The 12,005-nt window shown below is 40.9% G+C and overlaps 1 protein-coding gene across 1 annotated transcript; it reads left to right on the forward strand.

Moving 5' to 3' along the window:
- The first annotated feature begins 1,518 nt into the window (after positions 1-1,518).
- soul4 (heme-binding protein soul4) lies at positions 1,519-10,213 on the forward strand. The gene is made up of 6 exons (XM_056267856.1): positions 1,519-1,629; positions 2,376-2,576; positions 2,664-2,755; positions 3,388-3,529; positions 5,188-5,371; positions 10,027-10,213. The coding sequence occupies exons 2-6, from the start codon at positions 2,417-2,419 to the stop codon at positions 10,199-10,201; spliced, it is 753 nt and encodes a 250-aa protein (XP_056123831.1). The 5' UTR covers positions 1,519-1,629; positions 2,376-2,416; the 3' UTR covers positions 10,202-10,213.
- Positions 10,214-12,005: the final 1,792 nt, after the last annotated feature.

The following is a 12,005-nucleotide window of genomic DNA, read 5'->3' on the forward strand; positions in this document are numbered from 1 at the left end:
AGAGAGAGAGAGAGAGAGAGAGAGAGAGAGAGATGCGTCTGTTCAGCGCCTCTCTCTCTCTAATAACAACATGTTTACCAGTAGCAATTCAATCGTTGATATCAAGAACAGACATTCGCTCTAGTAACAATGTAATTATTTATGTAAAAATGATGCTGTGGAAGCTCAAACGTGCTTCATAACACAAGAATGAACCTCATTGGTTCTCGCCAGTGTTGGGGAAAACGCTTTTTAAAATAATACATTACAATGTTGCGTTACTCCCTAAAACAAGTAAACGTTACGTTACTGTTGCGTTACTTTTTCTCATCTAGGCTGGGCTGTTTGTGTGGCAAATGACATGTAAAGGCTCTTTCACACCAAAAGAGAAATAAATAACCCTTAGGCTGCGGCTCACAGAAACACGTCAGCTCCAGCTCCGGATCACAGAAGAATAGGACGCAGGAAAATAAAGTTCAACACTCTACCTTTAACAATAAAAACAAAACTATTAGTGTTGTTGAATTGGATCATCGGAGGTCAGCAGCAAAAACATTGATTAATAAAGTGAGATTAAATACATAAAGTAGGATGTATTTCTGTAATTTAACAATAAGTAGGCCTATTGCAGGTTTGCGTAATATTTATAATCAGTTTGTAAAATAGTTTGCATTTCACTGTTTTTATTCATTTTAAGGAATAGGCTGCTGAATCTGTTTTTGTGCAAATGAGATGAGTAAATCTAAAACTAGTGTAGAATAGCTGTCAGTCAATAAATGGGAAAACAAAGTAACTTGTGTTACTTAAAAAGATAGATATTTTGTTGTAAATATAAAAGTAATGCTTTACTGTACTTGAAAATAATATACTTGAAAAACTCTAATAATTATAAACTCTTAACTAATAATTAGTCCATGTGTAACTCGCGTTACTCGAAATGCATTACCCCCAACACTCCTTGCTTGGTTTTCCGTTTTACCACAACTGATGTGAGTTGATAATATGTGAATAGAAGATTAAATTCAATCTGTTAATCAAATAAAGTGATCTAGTCTCTTCAGAAAATTTGGACTAAACCGCTCAATTCATATGGATTAGTTTTACGATTTGTAAATGATCTTTGAGGCGTCAAAGTGGTGGTTGCGTAGCTGTGTCAACAGAGGGACAGAAAGCTCTCAGATTTCATTAAAAATATCTTCATTTGTGTTCTGATTCTGAAGATGAACAGAAGTCCTACGGGTTTGGAGCGACATGATCGGGTGAGTAATTAATGATAGGATTTTAATTTTGGGTGAACTATCCCTTTAATTTGTATGAAGTAGGGCCACTGGTAGAGAGCCTTTGAGCTGTTTATGATCACTACAGTGGTTTTCTTTTTATATAACATTGACTGCAAAATAAGTATTTTAGGTATTTTATTGATTTGGGATGTGGTCAAGGGCCTATTTTCCATTGGGCTAGTTTAGTAGCGCAGAGCTGGACCTGTTCCAGAAGAGTGTAGCCTATCCTACAGAAGACCCAGTAGGAACACTAAAATGGTGTTTGCAAACACGAGAGCAGCGCATGATTGGGCACTCCTCCGCGCATGCGCAGTGAGGCGCTCTGCAATCCCCAGCGCTTGAGCTGTCGTGCGCTTGTTGTGTCTGCTGGGTAAGTATTCTTTATTATCGTTATAATACGTTGCGGTAAATATTAGACTACAACACAGACCATCAGTTTGATATATCGGAAGTGTTTGACGTGTGTGATATTTGCACCGGGCGTCATTGTTTTTAAAAATAATGTTTACATTTCCGCCTACTGGGCAGGATTGGTGCTAAATATCAATCATAATAAAGTGCATTCAACAATTGTACGGGGAGGGTCGCGTTTTTCCCAGTTTGTCTTCCTTCTGAAATCACGCTAACAGTCGTCTCACATCACTTGTGTTTTTATCAGGTTTTTATGCATGTGAATGAAACCTTAGCACCGCCGTTTATTTCGTATTTATGCTTTCTGTTTCGATGATTGCTGATCGTTTAAACTCTGATATTGCTAATGTTTTTATTAAAACATGATTTCTAATCCACCAACACCAACATGATGGTAGTGACAATGGCAATTTTATTTATAGCACTATTTACTACAACCAGAGTTGGCCAATGTGCTTTACTAACAAAATGACTAAAAAACAACAATAACACAAGGATAAAAATACAAAACATAACATAACATAGTGCTTCAGCAATGACAGCTTAACAGTAATGGAAAGAGAAAAACGTATTATATATGTATAGGCCTATGTATGTGTGTGTATACACCAAGAGCAAGTTAACACTGGCAGATTGATTATTTAATATTAAAACCAATATCCCTCGCTTTATATGAGAGAATCTGAGTTTGTTTTCTGTCTTCAGAGCTTCCCGATTCGCAGTCGCTCGCTGTGCCATTTTGGACAATGGCTCTGATCTCTATTGAGGATCTTGACGGACTGGATGATGAGCAGGTGGATGATGACATCACAGACAGCTCTGAACCAATGGATGACGGGGAGCAGGACCGAATGTACGCCCACTGGCAGGCCGTAGGAAGGACACATCACGTGTCTGTTCCCAGAGGTACGACACACTGTCCCACAGCCCACAGATCTGAGACCAGTTTCCCAGTGTGAAATCATGAGAGAATCTAATCTGGTGTTTGTATAGAGATGAGAGGACCCATTGAGGAGATGACGAGGAGGAACCAGAGCTCAGAACGAGAGCAAGTGCCTTTCGTCAGCATCTCCAGACACGAGAAGGTAAAATCCTCATGGGACAAAACACGTCCCACACGGGTAGAATAGGACAGTTGCAACATTTTCACTTTGAAAGGAATCAGAGATGATCTCTAGAATATCTTAACACAACTTATGCTGATTTATTGATAGGCAAGAAAATACATACAGTAGGTAGCACTCAAATATAAATAAATATGTTTAACAGATTAATCCAAAATTATTCCTTGATACAAAAGTTTGGGGATAGTGTGATTTCTTTTGGTAACACTTTACATAAAGGTTTAATTTGTCAACATTAGTTAACTATATTAGTTCTAAAGCATTTATTAATCTTAGTTAATGTTAATTTCAACAAAACTTAATTTCAACATTTACTAATAGATTATTAAAATCAAAAGTTATATCTGTTAATGAAGCAGCTCAACTGTTTTCAACACTATTAATAATCATAAATGTGTCTTGAGCATCAGATCCTCATATTAGAGTGATTTCTGAAGGGTCATGTGACACTGAAGACTGGAGTAATGATGCTGGAATACAGCTTTGATCACAGGAATAAATTAAAATATTACATACATATATATTAAAATAGCTTTTTTTAATGATGCATTTAAAATAGTGATATATATATGCTGAGGTTGATTGTGTTTCAGCTTGGCGAGGTGCTGTACGAGGAGAGAGTGTATCCTGCGGGGAAATGGGCATGTGTCAGTAAAGCAGAACTCATGTATGAGCAAAGCATCTCCAATGCCTTTATGAAGCTCATGCGCTTCATCTGCAAGGAGAATTCAACAGGTGAACACACACACACACACACACACACACACACACACACGTCTTCATCTCAGCTTTACTGCAGGACACAGCCAGAAAGTGCAGAAAATGAACACTTATGGGAATGAAGCTATTCCTTTAGTTGGTTGTCACAGGTGTGGTTAATGCACGTATCTGGCTTTAGAAGATAAACTAGTAATATTTGTATAACTATAGGCTAAAATATTGTAAAGATGTGTAAAACTGAAAATTATATAACCAATATATAGGTTTCTCATTACAATATATATATAATCCATATGCAGATTTCGCAGCGCTTTAGACGGACAGAAAGCGGCTTGGTTTAGAGTTCTGTGTGAGCTGTGCTTCATACGTCTCTACACTAGAGACACTTATATGTTTGATATCAAATTTTGCATATATGACCACACCTTTAGGCTGTATAATTAGTTAAAATTTCTCAAAATCAAATCAAATTTAAATCAAAGTTACTAAAGTGACCATCTACGGGAAAAGCCGGATTCCACCATATCTTCATGTGCACAATAATAATCTTTTACAATGTAATCCTTTTATTTTTAATATTTGGCATGTTTGTGTGCTGCTGTGTGTGTGTCTGTGTGTGTAATAAGCAGAGTGTGTGTGTAATAAGCAGAGTGTGTGTGTAATAAGCAGAGTGTGTCTGTGTGTGTGTAATAAGCAGTGTGTGTGTAATAAGCAGTGTGTGTGTAATAAGCAGAGTGCAGAGTGTGTGTGTAATAAGCAGAGTGTGTGTGTAATAAGCAGAGTGTGTGTGTAATAAGCAGAGTGTGTGTGTAATAAGCAGAGTGTGTGTGTAATAAGCAGAGTGTGTGTGTAATAAGCAGAGTGTGTGTGTAATAAGCAGAGTGTGTCTGTGTGTGTGTAATAAGCAGTGTGTGTGTAATAAGCAGTGTGTGTGTAATAAGCAGAGTGTGTGTAATAAGCAGAGTGTGTGTGTAATAAGCAGAGTGTGTGTGTAATAAGCAGAGTGTGTGTGTAATAAGCAGAGTGTGTGTGTAATAAGCAGAGTGTGTCTGTGTGTGTGTAATAAGCAGTGTGTGTGTAATAAGCAGAGTGTGTGTGTGTAATAAGCAGAGTGTGTGTGTAATAAGCAGTGTGTGTGTAATAAGCCGTGTGTGTAATAAGCAGAGTGTGTGTGTGTGTGTAATAAGCAGAGTGTGTGTAATAAGCAGAGTGTGTGTAATAAGCAGAGTGTGTGTAATAAGCAGAGTGTGTGTAATAAGCCGTGTGTGTAATAAGCAGAGTGTGTGTAATAAGCAGAGTGTGTGTAATAAGCAGAGTGTGTGTAATAAGCCGTGTGTGTAATAAGCAGAGTGTGTGTAATAAGCAGAGTGTGTGTAATAAGCCGTGTGTGTAATAAGCAGAGTGTGTGTAATAAGCAGAGTGTGTGTAATAAGCAGAGTGTGTGCATTGTGGACCCTCCATTACTAACGCGCTCTTTAAATAACAAACACATACTGAAGAATACTCCGCTGAAAGAGGTCTGAGTTTGGCTCTGATAACTCAAGTGTGATCACTCCTCTACAGAGCGCAGATGCAGTTGAATGTTTTCGTCTAAATAATCTCAGTATGATAGTTTAGTCCAACATGCGGTGCTAGCGTGTTCAGCCAGTGTGCTCATCTGTCTCTGTCTCCAGGACGGTACCTTGGCATGTCGGTGCCTGTTGTGAATGAGATCACAATGGCGGATGATGGCACCAACTTCATGAAGGATGTGCTGACGGCGTATTATCTCCCCGCTGAGTTCCAGGCCAGACCGCCTCAACCAGCTGACCCGGACATCAGCATCGTCCACCGGGACGCCATCCGAGTCATATCCAGGTATTTCATTTCACTTTCAACAATATTATTGATCTGCTGCATTGACACCATTATATGAGAACTGAACTGGGCGATGACATCACGGTTTTATAAAATATATATAAATGAACTAAATTAATAACTTTTTTACAACAGAAATGAACCATCACTGAACTTACTTAAAGGGTTAGTTCCCCCAAAAATGAAACTGATGTCATTAATGACTCTCCCTCGTGTCGCTCCAAGCCCGTCAGACCTCCGTTCATCTTCAGAACACAGTTTAAGATATTTTAGATTTAGTCCGAGAGCTTTCTGTCCCTCCACTGTAAATGTGTGTACGGTATACTGTCCTTGTCCAGAAAGGAAATAAAGACATCATCAAAGTAGTCCATGTGACATCAGTGGGTTAGTTAGAGTGTGTTGAAGCATCGAAAATACATTTTGGTCCAAAAATAACAAAAACTACGACTTTATTCAGCATTGTATTGTGTTCCGGTTCTGTTGTGGATCCGCGTTCAGTGACGCCGCTGACGTGTGTGTGTGTGTGTGTGTGTGTGTGTGTATTCTGGTTCTGTTGTGGATCCGCGTTCAGTGACGCTGCTGACGTGTGTCTGGTGTGTGTGTGTGTGTGTGTATTCTGGTTCTGTTGTGGATCCGCGTTCAGTGACGCCGCTGACGTAAGACGCTGCTGACGTGTGTCTTGTGTGTGTGTGTGTGTATTCTGGTTCTGTTGTGGATCCGCGTTCAGTGCCGCTGCTGACGTAAGACGCTGCTGACGTGTGTCTGGTGTGTGTGTGTGTGTGTGTGTGTGTGTTCCGGTTCTGTTGTGGATCCGCGTTCAGTGCCGCCGCTGACGTAAGACGCTGCTGACGTGTGTCTGGTGTGTGTGTGTGTGTGTGTGTGTGTGTGTATTCTGGTTCTGTTGTGGATCTGCGTTCAGTGCCGCCGCTGACGTGTGTCTGGTGTGTGTGTGTGTGTGTATTCTGGTTCTGTTGTGGATCCGCGTTCAGTGCCGCCGCTGACGTAAGACGCTGCTGACGTGTGTCTGGTGTGTGTGTGTGTGTGTGTGTGAGTGTGTGTGTGTGTGTGTGTGTATTCCGGTTCTGTTGTGGATCCGCGTTCAGTGCCGCCGCTGACGTAAGACGCTGCTGACGTGTGTGTGGTGTGCAGAGCCGGACAGTAACGGAGTACATTTACTTGAGTACAGTACTTAAGTACAATTTTGAGGGATCTGTACTTTACTCGAGTATCATTTTTGGGGAGTACTCATGACTTTACTCAAGTACATTTGAGAGGCAAATATTGTACTCTTTACTCCAATACATTTCTATCCATAACCGTGAGTACCCGAGTAAAAAAAAAAAAAAAAAGTAAAAAAAAGAAAAAGAAAAATCTCGGAAACCCTCAATTTGTTGTTGCCCTCTCAAACGTGATTGGATTGTGCAGGCGCCACTGATTGGGACAGCCTATCAGCAATCACTTTCAGCTTTCCGCCAAAGTCAACTCCATGGTCAGATTTTATATTACACATTAATGTAAGCCAAGCATTTGGTTTGAAGTTCTTGAGTATGTGGTGTGTTTAACACAGTCAGGTTCAAATGTGGCAGTGGCGTAGCCACGAGGGATTTCTGATTTCTTAAAAAAAAAACTTTAGGAGGCAAAATATATTTTTACTGATTATGTGAATTACACTGCGCAAACCAAAGTAGGCTACTACCCAGCGAATGAAGAAGGGTTGGCGCTCAGTCTCCACAGTACATAAAATATTAATTTTGTTTTATTGTATTTTTCGGGTTTGCATTTATGAGGAAAAAACAATGTTATGGACGTGTTCTCCGTTACGGACGTGAGCGCTCTGAAAGCGGCATAAAAAATGCTTTAAAACTTTCACAGAGACATCAAACAGAAAACACAAAACCTTTCTTTAACCTGAATTTCGTTTTGCATTAATTGTATCTTAATTTTAATCAATGTTTCATCAACCAATTGCCTGGGTTTAATAAATAAGAAGTAAATAGCAGACAATAGATAAGAAACGGAGGCGCCGGCACGTGAACTGGATCTCGTCTCATAAATGAACCGAAACTCAGTGTATAAGGTAGCCTACTTGCCTCTCACAGACATGTCTACTTTTAAACAGAAAAATTCAAAACGAAAGAAAAGAAAATAGACTACAGACTGCTCTCTGCTTATGTAATCCGTATGAAATGTGCATTTCTCTCTGGCGCGTTCACTACTGAATATCGCGAGTCAGCATCGTCAACTTCATCTAGCCGACACTGACAAAGAAAACACTTGTTTATTAACAAGTGTTTATTAATAAACAATTAAAATATCTCCTTGCTATATTTTACATATTCATAATCATTCCTTTTGCCGATTCTTTGTGACAGCTTTTAGGTTTTTTATTGGCAGCGCCACCCTTACATGTGGTGTGTGTGTGTGTGTGTGTGTGTGTGTGTGTGTGTTGTCCCCGCATTTAAAGATGGGAACCCCCCAAAAAATTAATTAAATTAAATAAAGCAACATGGTAAAAAGATGAAAATGACTTGATTTTACTTTCAATTCCTTTTACATTCTCCAAGGTATTAACATTAACATTTTTCATAACTCCATGTAGGACGTTTCTGTGCCTAAATGTAAGCACTGTGGCAGTAGATTACTAATGCAATATTTAGAAAATTTACTCTTGTACTCTTGATACTCAAGTACTTTTAAAAACAAGTACTTTAGTACTTTTACTTAAGTAGACATCTGACTGTAGTACTTTTACTTGTACTTGAGTAAAATTTAGCAAGGGGTATCTGTACTTTTACTCAAGTAACAAAGCTCTGTACTCTGTCCGCCTCTGGTGGTGTGTGTGTGTGTGTGCTGACGTGTGTCTGGTGTGTGTGTGTGTGTGTGTGTGTGCTGACGTGTGTCTGGTGTGTGTGTGTGTGTGTGTGTGTCTGGTGCGCCCGAGCTTCGTTTACAGTCTGAGGGAGACGCACGCTGGAAACAAAACAATCTTCGCAAACATGTCTAAGGATTTCCACACAGAGGAAGACTTGCATTTTTTTGCCCAGCCATATTTATTTTAACCCGAATACACGGACGCACCAGACACACGTCAGCAGCGTCTTACGTCAGCGGCGGCACTGAACGCGGATCCACAACAGAACCAGAATACACACACACACACACACACACCAGACACACGTCAGCAGCGTCTTACGTCAGCGGCGGAACTGAACGCGGATCCACAACAGAACCAGAATACACACACACACACACGCACACACACACACACGTCAGCAGCGTCTTACGTCAGCGGCGGAACTGAACGCGGATCCACAACAGAACCAGAATATACACACACACACACACACACCAGACACACGTCAGCAGCGTCTTACGTCAGCGGCGGCACTGAACGCGGATCCACAACAGAACCAGAATACACACACACACACACACACACCAGACACACGTCAGCAGCGTCTTACGTCAGCGGCGGAACTGAACGCGGATCCACAACAGAACCAGAATACACACACACACACACGCACACACACACAAACACACCAGACACACGTCAGCAGCGTCTTACGTCAGCGGCGGCACTGAACGCGGATCCACAACAGAACCAGAATACACACACACACACACACACACCAGACACACGTCAGCAGCGTCTTACGTCAGCAGCGGCACTGAACGCGGATCCACAACAGAACCGGAACACACACACACACACACACACCAGACACACGTCAGCAGCGTCACTGAACGCGGATCCACAACAGAACCAGAATACACACACACACACACACACACACACACACACACACACCAGACACACGTCAGCAGCGGAACTGAACGCGGATCCACAACAGAACCCGAATACACACACACACACACACACACACACACACACCAGACACACGTCAGCAGCGGCACTGAACGCGGATCCACAACAGAACCAGAATACACACACACACACACACACACACACACACGTCAGCGGCGTCACTGAACGCGGATCCACAACAGAACCAGAATACACACACACACACACACACACACACACGTCAGCGGCGTCACTGAACGCGGATCCACAACAGAACCAGAATACATACACACACACACACACACACACACACGTCAGCGGCGTCACTGAACGCGGATCCACAACAGAACCGGAACACAATACAATGCTGAATAAAGTCGTAGTTTTTGTTATTTTTGGACCAAAATGTATTTTCGATGCTTCAACACACTCTAACTAACCCACTGATGTCACATGGACTACTTTGATGATGTCTTTATTTCCTTTCTGGACAAGGACAGTATACCGTACACACATTTACAGTGGAGGGACAGAAAGCTCTCGGACTAAATCTAAAATATCTTAAACTGTGTTCTGAAGATGAACGGAGGTCTGACGGGCTTGAGACGACATGAGGGCGAGTCATTAATGACATCATCTTCATTTTCGGGTGAACTGACCCTTTAAGCCGGACTGTGACGCTATTTTCTTCTGGAAACAAACTCTGTTGCATTATTTTCCTCTTATCACTGTAAAGCTGCCTTGAAACACTGGGTGTTGTAAAAAGCGCTGTATGAATAAAGCTGACTATTCGAGCACCCTCCTCTTCTCCATCCGCCACTCTCAGAGCTGTGTGCTTCTGTTCCAGGGTGTTCTACGGGACCACCACAGAGGAGACCATCTCTCGTCAGATCGGCGTGCTCTGGGAGCTCCTGGGCCGCTCCGGGGACGTCCTCCAGAACCGCTACATGGTGGCGGCGTACGAGAACCCCGGCGTGCCCCAGCGCAGGAACGAGATCTGGTTCATCCGCCGCGGCCCGTGAACACCTCCCAGAGCATCAGCGAAGCCAGAGCCAGCCATAATCAAAACCCATTCATCCGCTGTGTTGTTGTGAGTGTGATGCAGAACACATTCGTTTTTAATCAGCGAGTAAAGAATCTACACAAAAGATGTTCCAGATCATACGCGTCTAGCAGTGCACAGAGGCTCAGCGCTGGATTGCTGAGAGATATCAGTGGCTGACACTTCACCCGGACATTACTTTAACTTGGAGAACGCAAAGAAACATGTGTGCTACCCGGGGTTGAAGACGATTCATTACGCTTCCTCTCCTTTATGCTTGATTGTAATGTTTTAACTACTTGAATTTACTTTCGTTTTCAGTTGTTTGTTTGTTTTATCACAGAAAATAGTGTTTCTGGGTTTCCCCTAAAACTGCGTTGCCCAAGAAAAGCCAATAATGGGATTTATAGCTTTATATATTTGGCTCGAAACGTTTTAGTTAATTTCAAAAATATGTATTTTCAGCTGGGTATTAAATCTCAATACTCATCATGTATTTAGAATTAGTCGTTTTAAATTCTGTGTTGGGAGACTTTTGTAAAATACGATCTTTTGTACTTTGTGTAACAGACTATCAAACCAGACAATCAGAGTCTACGTGTTTATCTTACGAGCCAATCGGATTTGCTACTTTGATATTAGTAGTGCAGTTTGAATCAGTTATTTGCTAGACGTTGGATAATAGTGTGGGATTGTGTTTTTTACGGGTATGCTTGTTCTTGATCTCTTTTCTTCAGATGCAGTGTAGAGGTATAGTATATCTAAACAGCGTTTTCTTCATCAGATGAGTGGACCACATGATCAGCTGTAAGGGGACGTGCGCGGGTTGGCTACACACAGCCATGGTTTCGGCTAAACATGTCCCTTTGCAGCAGTGTTGTATCCCATTACTATAGGACGTAACGGCATTTACTTTGTGTATTTCATTGTTGTGTTTTAGGTAATGTACAACGTGCTTAGCATATTCTTTTACATGACTCCTTGCTTTTGTAACATTGATGGCTTAAGCTTGTACTATTATGGATTTTGCCTTGTCAAAGTACTTTAAAACTCGCACTCTCAAGCCTGTAATAATACTAAAAAAGTTTATTTATAGAGCACTGTCTGAGCATATTAACAGTAGCTTGCTTTACAAAGAGATACAGAGTTGAATAAATTTATACCAATAAAAACTATAAACTGTGTTTAGTTGTTGTGAAGGTGTTGGATAACCAAACTTGTGATGAGCATGTTTAAACTATATTGATTATACTTGGTACGCCTGCTTCGAAAAGTCTCCGAAGACATATTTACACGTCCATGTCCATGTATTTGTCTGTCTATAGTTTCCCAAATGTGGCTCAATGAAGGATTTGCCATTCTAAGCCAGCATGCAGAGATTAACCAGAGAAACGTTATGTGCTTTTAACATTTTATTCCATTTTCCATAACTTTTCCAGGTTTTCTGAACCCTGAGTGTACTGTAAATACTTCAGAAATGCAACACTAAACATGTACATGCTGCGTTAATGCCATGTCGTAATTACCGTAAATTAGAGCTGAGTTTTCAGGTAGAGACACTGAATAAAGTAATCAAATGTAAAATAGTCTTCACTTTATAAAATAACATAGATTGATCCTTATTAAAGTTACAAAAGTTATTCAGTCAAGAGCAATGAGTGCAGCAGAAAAATAGGCTGCTGTCACTTTAAGAGGTAATACATGGATCCAATATACATGTGTGTTTGTAAATGAGTAAAATATAAAAATATATATATAGTTAAACAAACAGTAAAAAATATAAT

Source organism: Rhinichthys klamathensis, unplaced genomic scaffold (assembly GCF_029890125.1).
Source record: "Rhinichthys klamathensis goyatoka isolate OS25496 unplaced genomic scaffold, OSU_Roscu_1.1 h1tg000264l_1, whole genome shotgun sequence".
NCBI classification, from domain to species: Eukaryota; Metazoa; Chordata; class Actinopteri; order Cypriniformes; family Leuciscidae; genus Rhinichthys; species Rhinichthys klamathensis.